Consider the following 16820-nt stretch of genomic DNA (forward strand, 5'->3'; position numbering starts at 1 on the left):
CAGTCGCTCTTTCCCCAGGAGCAGCTGCTTTTCACCACCCTTATTCCTCTTAACCGTGGGGCATCTTGTATCAAAGGCTGTCCTGGTCAGCAGGATTTCTGAAGAAAAAACAAAGGAAAATACAGGGTCCTGAGAGCACATGGAAAATGGGAGGTGTTGCCAAAAGCCCTTCCATGTCCTTAAGTAGCTGCTGCCACTGCTATCTGGGAAAGGAATGGGGTTGGCCCAGCTCCAGTTCCACCAGGCCTGACTGTTATGTTCAGTCTTCAATGTTATCTTGACCCATGAGGGAGAATGCCAGCTGGCCCTTTCCATCTCCCCACAACCCTGTGCCTGGGGTCTGGCCAGTGTGCTGATCACCCAGTAGAAGCCTCAGCAAGCAGTCAGCCCCAGGAACCAACAACTTCCGCGGAGGCTTCCCTGCTCCTTGCCTGCAGCCCCCACACCTCCAGTCCTTGCCCCCAACATGGTGGCCAGTCTTCCATGCTGAGGTCTCCACACCATGTCTCCTTCGCAGTGGTGTTTGGACAGTTCGCCTTCTTCCATACGGCCCTCAACGACGTGGTGGAGGTGCATGATGGCCACAGCCAGCACTCCCGGCTCCTCAGCTCCCTCTCGGGCTCCCACACAGGTACCCAGGGCTTGGCCGGCATTGGGGATGGTGGCGGGCTGAGGGCATTTCGGGCCCGCTGAAAGGAAAGAGGCCCTGTAAGCCCAGCCACAGGTGGCACCACACAGCTTTGTGTCTGTCGTCCACTGGTGCTTTCTCTACAACACGACAGTCAGCTCCTGGTAGCCCAAACGTAGAAGGGGGCTTGGGAAACTACCCTCACCCCAAGGTGTGTCTACACTGCTGCCCCAAGTGGTGTAGTATTCCCCTGTTGGTTTATTCTTAGACCCAACATGTTTTTCTGATTATAAACATACTGCTTTTTCAATGTAGAAATCTTAGAGGCAAGACAAAATAACTGTATGGAGAATTAAAATAAAAGCCACCCAGAAAGAACCACTGAAAGATGGAGTGTATTTTCCCCCAGCCTTTATATCTACTTAGACTTAATCTTTTGTATATTTTATTGAATAAAACAATGTACATATTTTTATTGAAATGTCCATTGTGAGCATTTCTGTCATTATTTCCTTCTATAATAGGATTTTTAAATGCTGCAAAACAGTCCATCATATAGTTACTTAACATTTATGTTAAAAAATTTATGCAATGAATTCCCTATTATTGAACATCGAGATTGTTTCTAATTTTTCACTCTCGTGAATAGTAACCCAGTGTATTATGCATACGTCTCTATACACATCTCTATTACCTTAGACTATCTAGAAGTAGAATTGCCAAGTTAAAGGATATGTGCGATCTTAACTTAAGGCTTTTTGTGGGAATCTAACTATATTCTTTCAAACTTAGTTAATCAGTTATTTTAACAGAATTATCAAAATCCCTGATTTTGAAATATGCCAAAATGCCAAACATCCCTCTAGAAAGTCCTTGCCCCTCTGTCACCAAAAGTGAATAAGAGATCATGTTTTATTCTCACAAAAACTAGCTAATTAAGGAAACAAAAGCATCATCAGTTTGAAAAGTGAGAATTGTATCTCATTTCTTAATTTGCCTTTTTTTATTACAAGTTAGGGTAAACTTTTTATAATGTAATTATTGGCCCATGCATTTTTTATTTGTGAATTTACTTGTGAATTGCTGTTGATTTTTCTATTACCATTTATCTTCTATTGACTTAGTAGACCTCCATATTATTACGAGCTATACGTATCATATGCCATAAAAACCTCTTGTCTATATTAAATGCTATAAAATGCTTTCCCCTACACTTTGTCATTTGCCACTTAATTTTCTTCAGGGTATATTTTAATGTCAGAAAATTTAAATTTCTCCTGACATCAAATCTATCAATGCTTTCTTTTATAGTTTTCCCCTTTACTTTTCTGCTGATGAAGTAAATATTCTTCTGTGTTTTCTTTTGCTTCTTTTCAGTGTGATTGTTCTGCTTTAATACCTTTGGAATTTATCTTGATTTGTTATTTGTTATAGGGAATCTAACCATATTTTTTCAAATTTAGTTAATCTGTTGTCCTAACAAAATGTTCAAAATGCCAGATTTACATCTATTAAGTTTTTATGAAGTTAAGGATGTTTCCAGACTTTATATCCACGTCTTTAAGTGTCTGTGTATTTTTCTATCTGTATCAAAAAACTTAGTGTAAGGTTATAAAAATGTTTAATATTAGGATAATTTTAAACATATGGTAATGTGAGCCCCCAAACTTGTTCCTTTCTTTTGAATTTTTTATTGACTGCTCTTCTTTATCTTGTTTATTTTTTTTTTCAAGTTTATTTACTTAGAGAGAGAGAAAGAGAGAAAGAAAGAGCTGGGGAGGGGTAGAGAGATGAGGAGAGAGAGAGAGAGAGAGAGAGAGAGAGGGAATCTCAAGCACTGCCAGTGCGGAGCCCAACTTGGAGCTCAAACCCATGAACCACGAGATCATGACCTGAGCCACCCAGGCGCCCCAGACACGTAACCAACTGAGCCACCCAAGTGCCCCTGTTCTTGTTTATTTTTGCTTCCAAGTAACTTCAAGAAATATTTTGTCAAGATAAAAAAATTTGCTTCAGAACTTTCATTGGACTTCCATTAAGTTATTGGTTAATTGGGGGAGAACTCACATCTTTATAACAGTAACCCTTCTTCCCATCCAGGAACATGATATGTCTCTCTATTTATGTATCTTTTGTAACCTTGGGAAAGGGGCTTTAATTTTCACTTTGGCAGTATTGATTTTTTTATTAACTTTACTCCTAGATATTGGATGGCAATTTTTGTCATTGTTTTTGTTGCTGCTATGAACTGGTCCCCCCTCCTTCCATTGTATTTTCTAACTGGTCTTTGATAGTATATTAGATGACTGGTATTTTTGGTGTAGTCATTTTGTAAAGTCAATGAACCCTCTGTAATAATGCTAACACTGCCTACTGATCTCTCCTGGGCCCTTTAGGCAAGAAGCCATATCTTCTGCAAATAAATTTGCCTCAATACTTTATTTCTTCCTTATCAGTGTTTTTTTTTCTTTTATTTTTTTCCATGGCTATTGGTTTATTCAGGTATATGACCCTAAGATCAATGCTGATATTTTATGCTTTAGTAAAAAACCCATTTTATAATTATTTTAAATTCAGCAACACAGGTTATATATATACTATGATGCTATATAATCTCCTGGGTGTCAGAGGTTATATCACCTGCCTTTACTGATTGAGTACTGTATTAGTAGTGACCCCTCTTTTTCCCACCTGGATGAGAGGTTTTGTGTTGTTTCATTTCGTTTTTGTTTTTGGGGGGTTTTTTGTTTTGTTTTGTTTTGTTTTTGCTTTTACTTACCAGTTCTTCTGTGGCCTTTGTTATTTTTTAATTAATTAACTTCTGCATTTATTTCATGCCTCTCCTCCTGTTTTTCTTCAGATTACATTGTGCTTCTTATGCTAACCCCTTGAATTGAGAGCTTTCTTCTTTTCCCTGTGTAATGAAGAGCATGTTTACAGCAGCACATTCACTTCTAAGCATAGTTTTGGCTCTGTGCTGTAAGAATTGTCACATCCTATTGTCTTCCTCATTACTTTCTAAATAATCTGTCACCATGTTTTCTTCTTTCTTGCCCAAGAGTCCTTTAAGGCTGCCTCCTCTTTTCCTCCAGGAACCTGAATTTTCTTCTTGTTATATTTAAACATTTGTGTTAATTTCTAATTTTGTTACCACACCGGGAGAGAATATAGCCTGAACCACTTCCATTTCGGGGTTAAATGAGGTCCTCTTCCATAGCCAAAGACTTTTTTTTTTTTCATTCCTTGAGTATCTAAGAAGAGAGTGTGTCCTCTGGACAGTTGAGAGGCTGCAGAGAGACGGGCAGCTCAGGCCCAACACTCACTGCCTGCCAGCGAAGTGCCTGTAGGCCCGGTGGTGCTTGACTGCTCAGAGCTGCAGTTCCCTCGGCTGTAAAATGCAGAGAGGAAAACCTGTGCCTCCTAGAGCTATTTGTTAGAGTGAAATTAGTTTAGTAATAGCCATTAGGTCAATCTTCCTCAATTTTATTATTCACATCCATTCTATCAGTGATTCTCAATGAAATGAGTTTTGATATCAGCACCCCATGTATGCCCACTCAGCCAGGAGTGTAAGTCAGGATTCCTTGGAGTAGGATGCTTTTTCAAAGCCTCATGATTTTCAATATAGATAAATAGAGGTATAAATTTAGCTATAAATATAGTAGCATTGGTACAGGCAGAGAAAGAGAGAGAGAGAGAGAGAGAGAGAGAGAGAGAGAGAGAGGTATACGTTTAGGACCTGTATATGTAAATGTAGATATAGATACAAGAACACATATAGATGTAAAGGACCAATGGCTAGAAAGAAATAAGGATGGACGGTTGGATGGATGCAGATAAAAGACCTATAGGTGTCAATATCAATATCCTCAGATCATCTTATTCCTCATTTGGAGAAACACTGATGAGCCACTAACGCTGATGGAAGTAATGTGTCCCTGTCCTGAGGTGTGTTGAAGGGGCAAAAAGCTTGAGGACCACTACTCAGCAGTCCTCATTTTGTTTCTCTATTTGATATATCAAATGTCGTGGATTTTGCTCATTTAAACATTCCACTACAACTGTGATATTTTGTTATCTTCTTGTGTTTCCAACCATTTTAGCACCTGTGTTTGCCTGCTATATCTTTCTTCATTTCCTTGGAGAGTCTTTTTCTTAAGAGGATGTTTACTTACTTATTTTACATTTGTTCTGATATCTGTCATCTGGTTTTGTTCTTTGTGAGTTTGGGGGGCTTTTTTGTTTTGATTTTGCTTTCTTTTCCATTCCTGTCTGACCCCTCTCTAATTTCCAAGGCTTTTTTTATATATACATTTAGAATTTCTAATGAATGCTATCAGTAAATTATTTATAAATTATGGACTTCTTCCCCCAAGTGTCTACTTTTACATTTAATTTTGCTACCTCATTGACAATAATTATTTGGGTTTAACTATCTTTTCCTGGGTGTCTTTATCCCTGAGAGTTTTTGATTTCCCTACTTCTGTTCATTTTTTTTAGTAAGCTTATCACTGCAGTACTTTCCGCCACCTTGCCTGTATGACTGTGTCTTTCCTTTGACACATCATGTGAATGACAACTTGATTGTAAGTCAAATTACAGGTCACAAATTTCTTTCAAAACTCCTGCCACCGTCCCACTTCATTCCAACAGTTAATATTACAGACAAGTGGAGTCCAACCTGATTCTTTACCCTGATAGGTAACCCATTCTTTTCTCTCTGGATGACATTCATATTTTTTTTAATTTTATTTTTAAAATCTGAAAGCCCACTAGGATAGGTTGCAATGGAAATCTCTTTTCATTAATTACATCTGGCACTTTGAGAATAATTGTAGTCTGAACCTCAGATCTTTCTTAAGCTTAGGAAAGTTATCTTCTTTCTTATACTGTTTCTTCTCCTTCAGTTTCTCCTATCTTCTCTCTCTCTCTCTCTCTCTCTCTCTCTCTCTCTCTCTCTCTCTGTTTCTCTCTGTCTTGAATCCTTGATGTATGCACACTGGAGTTTCTCTGATCTATCTTCCATTTTGCTTGTGGTTTCTCTCATTATTTTCATCTCTTTATCTTTTACCTGTGGATTCTGGAAGAATTTCCCCTAACTTAATCTCTACTTCCCTGTTCAATTTCTGCAGAATCCAGCTGCCACATCTGGTGCTTCTCATTTTTGAAGGCTTTATTGATCTCAGAACTTTCCTTTGGCATGGCTGCCCTCTCTGACTTCACAGATGCAATGCTAGATTTAGTCTTGTGGCAACCACAACTGAAAGTCTTCTCGAGATATTTGCCTGCTCTTTCTGATAATTCACATTAAAATGTTTGGTTTGATTTCTGAGTGGTTTTCACCCTTAAAACTTTGAGAGCTTGTCTTTTGTCCAGGGATTTTACTATGTGCTTGTCCATGGAGAGGGATGTCTGTGTTCATCCAGGCTTGGAAGTTGAAATGGGTTTGTGAGAGAATATAGGGGTCCTAATCCATGTATCATGCCAGACAATGGGAGGATGGAAACCTAGAGTTTTGTTCTGCTCACATCTGTTAAAGAGCTCCAGACAGTGGTGATAATAAAGACAAGCTTTTTCTTCATGAGTTTCTTTTTGCCTTGGCAGCCAGAAATTATTGGGTCAATGACTCCCAGCCAGGATCAGCCATCTGGGTCATGTGTAAATAGTATGTTGTGCAAAACTCTCCACTCTCCGTGGCCAGTAGTGTTACATGGGCTTTCTGGAAGCATTGGTTGGCCTCAGATGTGCCTCCCAGTGGTTCCATGGCTGGTTCCAACTCCAGCCCTCACTGCAGTGGAGACTTAGCCTGGCTGTCTGCACCCCCAGCTTCCCTTCTGACGGTGGGGTCAGCAGGCATCTCAGGGTTCCCTAAGACTGTGGAGGGGCACACTCAGCGATGCAGAGTGGCCATGCCACTACCTGCTAAGCCATAGTCCAGTCCCTCAGCTGCCTCAAGAAACTGACCACAAGCAGGACTGCACTTCACAGCTGTAGGTCCAGCTGGTGTTGTCTTCACTCTTGTCCATCTATACACATCAAGGAGAAGATAGAACTTTATCTTCTGATATAAAGGCGTCCTGTGCCCATGCAGGTCTTTCTTAAGCTGTGTTATCAGTTGAGTGACAATTCGTCTTGCTTTGGTTGTCCCGACGTAATTATTAATAACATGCCCGTTGACTCTCAAAAGTGTCCTAGTGTGAGCAATAAATTATACAATTGCTGTGGTTATCTGTCATTTTATAGGATCTGGGAATGGCCAGTTACTCTCAGATACTCACATCACCCTCCTTCCCAGAAGCTGATGCCATTTTTCTTTTTAATGTCAGTTTTCCAAGTAAACCACCAGTCAGTTTGGTAATGGCCATTCTCCTCATCCTTGTGGGCCAATGTATGTCTGAAAGCTTTCTCCTTTCCAGGAAGGTCATTTAATCTTTCTGATCCTCTCTTTCTTGACCTATTAAATGAGGGCACCGAACTCTTGTCATGTCTGCCTCCAAAGACCATAGGTCAAGGTAAAACCATGGATGCTAAAACCTTCTGCAAACTTTAGAGTGTGAAGTGTAGTAAAAATGTGAGGTTTTATTTCCGGAAGAGCTGGGATATGGAAGGAATTGCTGTGGAGGGTGGGGGGAGGGGTGGTATGGGCGGCCCCTCCTTCCTGGCCAGGATTTTCTCTGCTGGGCCCGCCTGCTGGACTCACTGTCTCCCTCTCCTCCTCGCCCCTTATCTTGGCAGGAGAATCGCTGCCCTTGGCCACCTCCAATCAAGTTCTCATTAAGTTCAGTGCCAAAGGCCCAGCACCAGCCAGAGGCTTCCACTTTGTCTATCAAGGTATGCAGGGCGTGGATGTGAAAGGTGTGAAGACATCTCAGTTCTCTAGTGACTCCCTGACCAAAGGAACTTGGACTTTTGACCCCTAAGTCTAGTCCTCAGTCTTAGGGTGTGTGGAGGCAGTTACTGATTTGTAGGGCAGTTCCTTGAAATTCAGTTGAATTTAGACACTCATTTACCCAACAGACAATTCTTGGACAAAACTCCATGTCGAATGAGGGGGAAAATCAGACATGGGATGCTAACTCCTGCCCCTCCCCTCCCCCACTGCCTGGCAAGGTCCCAATGGCATTGGGATGACCAGCCCAGGCCTTGTACCTAGACTCTCTCCCATGGAGTTTGGTCTTCTCTACAAGACACAGTAAAGATGTGGGAAAAACACAGACTTGGTATTAAGATGGACATGGCTTTGAATCCCAGCTCTGCCCGTTTCTAACTGGGCACCAGCTACTCCACCCCTCAGAGCCCCAGTTTGCTCACCTCTAAAATGAGGGTAAGCACATTAGCTCACTGATGGAGTTAAGAGAGTTCACAAAGTAGTTGACACCAAGCAGGTGATGGATGTCTGTCCCCTTCCTTCCTTACTGGCTTTGAAAGGCAGAGTCGTGGAGCATCCTGACTTTCACCTCTAGGCCCCTACCTCTCCTTGTCCAGAAGGAAGCCCACTTTTCAAGGGCTCATTCATTCCACTGCCCAGGAAGAGCTGTATTCCCCTGCCACAGAAGGATGGCATAACTGGGGCCTGGGTTAAAGGGTCCTGTCCACCATGTGGGCAGGGTAAGGGGAGATTCAGATTCGGGTCATGAGAGTAGAGCCCTGGGCAGAGGCCAAGGTAGGGTGAATAGAGGAATAAAGGCCATTCTTCCTGTAAGGGGATGTGGGACTTCATGGGGATGGGAGGGCACCATTGGGAAGCCACAGAACACAACTAGGCCTAAACTCTGCCATCCATGGTTTCCAGAAGCTGTGCTGCCACCTTGTGTGTCCAACTATGTTTTAGTGAAATCGTCCTTGTCCTGGAAAGTCCCTACCCCTGCCCTGAGAGAAAGTGCTCAGAGCCTCTCAGGGTCCCATCCAGACTGTCTCAGCTCCAGTCCCATTGTGTGTCCCTCCCTGAGCCAGTTTCCAGAGGGGTGAGGCCTGCCCCTCAGTGCCCTTGTCCCCCGCAGCGGTACCCCGAACAAGCGCCACGCAGTGCAGCTCTGTGCCGGAACCCCGCTATGGCAAGAGGCTGGGCAGTGACTTCTCGGTGGGGGCCATCGTCCGCTTCGATTGCAACTCCGGCTATGCCCTGCAGGGGTCCCCAGAAATCGAGTGCCTCCCCGTTCCCGGGGCCTTGGCCCAGTGGAATGTATCAGCGCCTACCTGTGTGGGTGAGTGCCTGGACAACCAGGACTCCTGGGAGGGGGTGGCCGGTGACACCCAACAGCAGCCCCTGCCCACCAGAATAACTTAAATAGGGTGTCCCATTCAGGCCAAATCACTAGTCCCGTGGGTTGGGTGTGTAGACAGCAAAGAGGAGGAGCTGGGGTTGCTGGGGGAGGGATGCACGTGAAGGAGGGTTGTAGGGACAGGAGCCACAGAAGAAGCAGGGATGGGGGCCTGTGGGAGAAGCCAATAGCCAGCAAGGGAGGCCCTGAAGGAGTGTTTGGGGAGGCTCCCATGGGGTACCCACAAAGACAAGCAGGAGAAACCTCTGACCAGAACTGCCTCCTTCCCAGTGCCATGTGGAGGCAACCTCACAGAGCGCAGGGGCACCATCCTGTCCCCCGGTTTCCCAGAGCCCTACCTCAACAGCCTCAACTGCGTGTGGAAGATCATGGTCCCTGAAGGCGCTGGCATCCAGGTAGGGGCTAGGACATGCCTCAGTCAGGCGGGTGGCTGGGAGGAGACATTTCAACCCCATCCCTGCCCCTCAGGCCAGATGCGGAGGTGAGGCCCACAAGCAGAAAAACGCAACAGCTCAAGGCCCAGAAGCTTCAGGGGGTGTGAAGAGAGAGCTGGGTAATTTCAGGAAAGAGGAGTGGCACAGGCTCATGCCATCAGGGAAGCCCAGAAGAGGAAACGGGCCTGGACTGGGATATAGAGATTGGGCAAGATTCATAGATGTTTTTCAGATGGCTTGAAGTCTTCTTTTCTCAAGATTATGGGGGAGAGAAGAGGGGACATTGCAGGAAGGAGAAAGGAGCAAACAGATGAAGCATGGAGGAGCCCCAGACACACACCTAGGCGTCACACCCGCAGTCTGAACTGTAGGAGCAGAATGGGGGCCACAACGGGTACCCAGTGGCGAGAGCCAAGTGAAGAAGGCCCCGGCACTGGGATGGCAGCATAGAGGAGGGTCTGGAGCCTGCAAGGGCAACAGAGAGGCAGCAGGTAGAGATTCAAGGTGGGCGGGTCTGGCCAGGAGTGGGCTACTGGCTTATGGCTGCAGGATATCTGCTGCAATCCAGACAGGAAAGTGGGAAAACCCAAGCAATGTTTCAGAGATGGGGAGGAGGCCATTCAAAGTCAAGTATTCCCACTTCCTGAAATTTCCTTTCCCTACTCTCTGCCTGACAAAGCACCCCCACTGTCTTGCAGTCCTTCATTTTACATTCTTTTCCCCGTCTGGACAATGAGGTTCCCGAAGGTAGGGACTGCATCTTACTCTTAGCGGCAAGACCTAGCACAATGTCAGGTGCAGACTGACAGTTCCAATAATGGAATTAACTACATGAATGGAGAAGAAGGGAGGCAGAGAGAGACAGACAGACATAGGCTGCCTAACCGACAATTCAATCCCTCTGCCTTCCCAGATTCAAGTCATCAGCTTTGTCACAGAGCAGAACTGGGACTCCCTGGAGGTATTTGACGGTGCAGACAACACTGTAACCATGCTGGGGAGTTTCTCAGGTGAGGTGGGACTTCCAGGGACCTCAACTCAGGGGGCAGTGGTGGACTTCATCATCATCATCATCATCATCACCACTGAGATCTAGTTGACATGCCATAAAATTCACCATTTCAAAGTGGACAATTCGCAGATGTTAACTGGATGCATTTTGGTGATTGTATTACAAAATATACAATTACTGAATTATGTCACACCCCTGAAACTAATATAATGTTATGTATCAATTATAGCTCAATAATAAAATGATAAAAGTGCCACAGTGAAAAGATAGTGTCCAATTCAGTAGTTTTTAGTATATTCACAAGATTCTAAAACTATCACTGCTATCTAATCCCAGAACATTTTCATCACCCCAGAAAGAAACCAGGTACTCATTTGCATGCACTCCCCATCGCTCCCCCTCCCCCATCCCTTGGCAACCACGACTTGGCAACCTTCTTCCCATCTTTATAGATTTGCTTGTTCTGGAAATTTCATATAAATGGAATCCTACAATATGTAGCCTTCTGGGTCTAGCTTCTTTCACTCAGCATAATTTTTCAAGGCCCCCCCATGTTGTAACATGCATCAACACTTCACCATGTGGCTCGACCAGATTTCACTTATGCATCCATCAGTTGATGGACATTTGGTTGTTTCCACTTGTTGGCTAATTATGAATAATGCTGCTATAAACATTCATGTAGATATTTCTGTGGGACATGATTTCAATTCTCTTGGGTATATATACCTAATAGTGGAATTCCTGGGTCATGATAACTCTATATTTAAATTGGGGGGAGGGGGGGACTGACAAACTGTTTTTCCAAAGTGGCTACACCATTACCAACAGTAGACTTCTCACTGAGTGTGGTGTGTGCTTTTGCCCAATGCCCAGGACAATTACCTGGGTCTTTCAGGCTTCAGAATTCCATGTTGCCAAGATAGAAAAAGGAGTCATGTGCACCGTATACACTGTCTACACTGCCTGGATTGCCTAGAGAATTCTACGTGTCAGAGTTATTTGAAGATGGCTGGAAAGGGACCAAACTCTTTGGCTGCCTGTGCAACTCCCTCTACCGTTGGCACATGGCTCTGCCACTGCTCATTCTGCAGAAAGTTGTTTGAGGCCTCCTCTCCCTCGGCCACTGGAGACCCAGCATTCTCAGAGGGTGCTAATGTAGCAAATTTGTCATGTAGCAAGTTTGATAGTTGGGGAGATGTGAGGGTCTTGGAGCAGAGTGTCAGCAGGTAGCAAAAGCAAGAGATATGGGAAGGAGCTTGGGGGCCGGGGGTGGCTAATGGTGAATGGTCCCTGTTTCCTTGCCCTAGGAACAACCGTGCCTGCCCTTCTGAACAGCACCTCCAACCAGCTCTACCTTCATTTCTACTCAGATATCAGCGTGTCAGCAGCCGGCTTCCATTTGGAGTACAAAAGTGAGGATCCAAAGTTTCAGCTGCGTACAGGGCTTAGGGTGGGGATTGACAGGTATCAAGGACCCACAGTGAGCAGGGGTCACACTGGGGCTGTGTATTCTCCACCCCCACGTAAGCCTGACCACAGACTTAGAGGAAGGTGCTGAAGCTCAGGGAAGGTCTGAAAATCCTCAAGATTCCGCAGCCAGTAAGTGATGGAGCCAGGATTCTCACCCCAGTGTCTGCTACTCAGACACCTACGGGCTTCCCCTTTGTCCACACCAAGACTGGGAAGGGAGCACAGTCATTGGCCTCGGTCCAGTATATACTTTGGGATGTAATAAAATAGCGGGTGCTCTCCCCTGGTCCTAAACTCTGTCCTCTCCAACCCCTGATTCTGTGATTCAACTGCCTTTGAAGTTCCTGTCCTCATTAGAAACTTCACTCCTCTTGCACCAGATTTCTCCCCCTCAGCTCAGAACCTTACATCCTGGTTTCCAGTGTCCCGAAGTGGTCACAACGAAAAACTCGTAAAAGAGAAAGGCTTGTGGATGTGCCTTTTGGGACAACAAAGACAGAGGTTGCTGGGAGACTGTTGTCATCCTGGGACAGCCTGCCGTTCCCCTCCCCCACTGGGTATAGGAGAGAATAGATAGACAAAAGTACTTGTTTTACATTCATCCAGCAAATAGTTATGGAGTGATTACAGTGTGCCAGGTGCTCTGCTGGGTTTTTCTAGGTTTGGGAAAGATCAAGATGGTTAAGTCCTCTCAGAGTCCATTAAAGAGAGGCAGACGTATGGACACAGAAGCGCATTAAAGTATTACAGGTGCTCTCCTCTATGTCCCCAAATGTCCCCAAATGGGAGATCAGTGGTTCAAAGGAGAGAACAGTCACTTCTACCTGAGACAGGTGGAGAGGTCAATGTCATAAAGAAACATTGAGTGTCTACAATGTGGCAAGCCCTGTGCTAGATGCTCACAGATAAGAGGTGAGTAAGACATGGCTTTTGCCCTCAAACACAGAGTCTAGGAGGATAGATGGACAAGGGAGCAATAATTTTAGTGCAACCTAATATGCTAAGAAAGTGCAGAAGAGGGGAGCTAAACCTGGCCAGGTGAGACCTTACAGAAGGGGATGCGTGAGTTAGGTGTGGAATGAAAAGTAAGAAATGTGGAAAGGTAGAGTTGGCTTGGCCATCTTTGACAGCATGGGCCCATGCAGATGGAAGCCTCATTTGGTGCCAGAGGCCTGGTAGGGTCAGCACTGGAGGTTATGCAAATGTCCAGCTGATCTCCAGAATGAATGAGCTTTATCCAGATGGTTGGGAGAGGATTAGTTGGATCCCAGGATGCTCATGGCCTGAAAGAACTGAAATGTGCACCTGATAGGAAAGACCTCGAGCAGCTTGAAGCAAGGACCCTAAGGAGCAGAGGATAGGACACGGACCTCTGAGACGTTCCTCCCTGCAGACCTCAAAGGCTTACTCTCCTGTGGACTAAAGTATTCTGAGTTTCTTGAATAGTTCACATTTTTTCTTTTATCCTTTTTTCTCTGTTCTGTCCAATTTTGTTTCTTTATTTAGTATTTTAATTTGAGTCCTTAAATGTTCCCTAAAATCTTTTCTTTTCTTTCCTCTTCCAAAGATATACTTTCTCTTGTCATTCTGCTGCCTTATTACCAGAAAAAAAAAATTCACCTCTTCTCAATTTGTGGTTGTTGTTGTTGTTCAAGGGAACTGGTAGTTTTCTTAGTAGCTGATGTTTATCATGCATTGTCCTCTGATGGTGGGAAGGGCTGAGGGAAAATTGAGGTCCCCATTAGTATTTGGTGACTGGAATTCCTAGAAGCCAAAACCGTTTTTGTTTTGTTAACCTACTATTCTGTTAATTTTTGATAATCTACAAAGAGGATGCAGAAGGGAAGAATTAACTGCTATTGTGGAGGCAAATGGTTTTGAAGGGTACTGAAAAGTCATATCTACTGCTATGACTCACTTAATGTTGATTTAGTTGAAATGGAAATAGAACAATATGCTTTCCAAAGCAATAGATTGCATATGATAAAATAATTCTTCCTTTGTTGTAAGCATGGCTTAAATGAAGTCAAGCTGTGCAGTGTAAGAGAAATTAGAATGGACTTGTCTCTGTCTCCCTCTTTCTTTCTCTCTTGGATTTCACTTTTTTCTCTTACCATATTCTTTTGCTCTTGCCTTCTCTCTCTCTCTCTCTCTCTCTCTCTCTCTCTCTCTTTGCCCCTACTTCTCTACTGGTAAGTAAGTCTCATGTTACTAAGTGGTAGTCACCCCAGTAAATGCTGAGTTGCATCATACTTGAAGTTCAGGGAGGAGTGGGGAGAGAGAGACAAGATGAAGTACTTCAAATTCAGCTTAATGACTGTTTTAATACTGTCTTTGGGGTATTTAGCCCAGCTGCTGAGATTTGTGGACATAGGCCCAAATAGCCTTCATTTCCAAGAATCACATTTACTTCTTAAAAGCATATGTAGGACAGGAATTGCCTCAGGAAGGCGCAAAGGAACTTTCTAGAAGAGTGAGCAGTGTTGTGTGGCTTTGGTAGGGGTTTGGGTTATACAGGTGCATGCATTTGTCAAAACTCAGCAAATGTACACGTAAGATCTGTACATTTTGTTATATGTAAATTTTCCTCAGAGGGAAAAAAGCATGTGTAGTTATCTCGTGCACACATCGACTCTCAGCTCTCAAAGTGGAAAGAGGATGAGGATTCATCAGCTGCCACCCAAGAAGATGAGTCTAGTGCTTCGTCGTCTAGGGTGGCCAGTCCTTCCCATTCCTTTTCCACAAGTGCATGGCTCCATGCAGGCTCTGCATACACATGGCTTCCCCATGGAGCTTGTATCTTCCAAGGGATCTGGGATCTACTAGGAGGGCTATCTATCAGAAGGTATCTAACCAGGAATCTAACAGGAGGGCTGAGGCTGCCCCCTCCCAAACTCTCTGGGCCATGCAAGTGCCTGGAATCAGACCCAACCGTGAAGTCTGTTAGCCCTCATCCCTGGAAAACCACACTGCAAGTCTCATGCAGCAATGCATGGGGATTTACGTAGTACCTCTTATTTATTTGTGTATTTATTTATTGCATCTTAAGTGCCCGCACCCGCAGGGGGGCCCCTGCAGGGCACAGGAGAGGCATGAAGCCCACCAGTCAGGAGATGCTCTACTCCCATTTGCTGTGGGTTTCCACCGAGAGAGAATTCAAAGCAGGACGAGGATGATTTCAGGAGGGGATGGGAGGGGAGCAGGGTTGGGTCTCGCATGAGCTCATGTCACCTGTGAGTTTGGCCTCCGCTTGCACAGACCTGGAGTCACACTGGTCTTGGTTTGAATCCCAGCTCTATGGCTTGCTAAGGGCACATCTCTGGGCCTCTTGGCCTGTATCCTCACCCGTGAAAAGGGATGTAAAGACTCCTTCAAGGGATGAGATGATGTGTGTGACACACTGGCCCCAGTTCTGCTTGTGGGAAGTCTCAGCAAGTGCTGCCCCAGTGATGGTGGTGGGTGGGCAGCGGGGAGGAGAACCACAACGAGGAAGATTAGGATGGGTGTCCTAGCAAAGCGCTGTGTACAGTGCTGGGTATATTATCAGGACCGAATGAGTGCAGATGAAGTTGAAAACTCGAGAAAGGAGAGTGAAGGAGAGTTTGAGAGCCCTTAGAGGTGATCTTGGAAAGGGATGGAGCAAAATCATGACAGTCCTAGAATGTCCCATGAGAGGGTGAGATTTCATATAACACTCAATGGGGACCCATTTTGAATTGCTGAATAAGGAAGTCCATGATTCAAGGAGAGAGCCTAAGAAACGCCAGTTGCCTGTGAGTGCAGGATGGCCTAGGGCACGGAAGGAGAGGGAGGTTGTGAGGGATCTGGCAGTGAGACAGGGCCGGAGCTGACTGTGAGGGCCAAGCAGGAGGAGACCCCAGTACTCCTCCCAGAAAGGAGCTGGCCTCATCTTAAAAATACAACAGCAGAAACAAGGCAGCCGAGGGTCTCATCTGCTGGCAAACTTTTTTCCAGGAAGTCTGTCCTAGAGAGCAGGACTGTCTGAGCCCCCGGAGCGACACTGACGGATCTCTCTCTCTCATAACTGCTCTCCTCCCTCCTTGCCTTTCTTTCCCCTCTCCCAGCTTCATAACCCACAGGAATTGTCTTCATAGAGCAAGGAAAATGGAGGGAAGTTGGGGGTCTGAGAGAAGTGAGGGAGGAGCCTGGTGAAGAGGTCTGGGGGCTTGGAGCCAGGTGGGCATCTCCCGAGCTCTCCTGCTCCAAAGTACTTCTGCTGATCCCAGGGGGCAGCCACATGGCCCACGGGACGCCTGCCTGCCCCAAGGAGCCTCTGTCCAGCCTCTGAGCCATATAAATATTCTGACTTTCTCTGTGCGCTCTGAGGGTTAGCACTGGCCTAGAGGCTAAGAGCAGAGAAAGCACAAATTAGAGCCCTTTCTCCTCCCTGCTGCCAGCATCACCCTCTGCCTACCAGTGCACTGACCTGCCGGGCTTGTCCATTCTCCTTTCTGTTTGCCTCTGTCTCATCTAGCTGTGGGCCTGAGCAGCTGTCCAGAACCCACTGTGCCCAGTAATGGGGTGAAGACCGGCGAGCGCTACTTGGTGAACGATGTGGTCTCTTTCCAGTGTGAGCCGGGATATGCCCTCCAGGTACCTCCCCTCAACACCCAGGTCAGGAAACGGGTATCCCCTGAGATGTGTTGGACCAGCCTCATGCCAGCCTAGCTGCAGTCACCAAAGAACAGGGGAAAGACCCTGAGGTCCCCAGGGACCATTGTCCTTTCCCGGAGCTGTTCATGCAAAAGATGAGCTTTGCGATTTAGCAAAGCCAGCCTCAGAATGTGTTCCTGCAAAGTTTTGGTTTGATTAGACTTCAGGAAAATTTAATCTTCCTTTGAAGGCCATGAGGGAATCTAGTAATTAAAGGAGTCTCACAAGGAACCTTTAGTAATGAGAATTCTTTAGTAATGGCTGTTAATAAGCATCCTTCCCCAAAGTCTCTCACCCTCTGCCTCATCCCACCCCAC

The 16820-nt window shown here is 45.4% G+C and overlaps 1 protein-coding gene across 1 annotated transcript in view; it reads left to right on the forward strand.

The window, feature by feature from the left end:
- Nucleotides 1–16820, forward strand: part of CSMD2 (CUB and Sushi multiple domains 2) — a 600117-nt gene that overhangs the window by 473571 nt on the left and 109726 nt on the right. The window contains exons 32-38 of the mRNA XM_047083843.1: nt 518–631; nt 7364–7459; nt 8629–8832; nt 9181–9305; nt 10258–10354; nt 11667–11771; nt 16325–16443. Of these exons, the coding sequence (XP_046939799.1) occupies nt 518–631; nt 7364–7459; nt 8629–8832; nt 9181–9305; nt 10258–10354; nt 11667–11771; nt 16325–16443 (860 nt within the window). The remainder of the gene's footprint in view (nt 1–517; nt 632–7363; nt 7460–8628; nt 8833–9180; nt 9306–10257; nt 10355–11666; nt 11772–16324; nt 16444–16820) is intronic.

Source organism: Lynx rufus, unplaced genomic scaffold (genome assembly GCF_022079265.1).
Source record: "Lynx rufus isolate CCGP_SWC_20201006 ecotype Redwood Valley unplaced genomic scaffold, mLynRuf1.p SCAF_2, whole genome shotgun sequence".
NCBI lineage: Eukaryota > Metazoa > Chordata > Mammalia > Carnivora > Felidae > Lynx > Lynx rufus.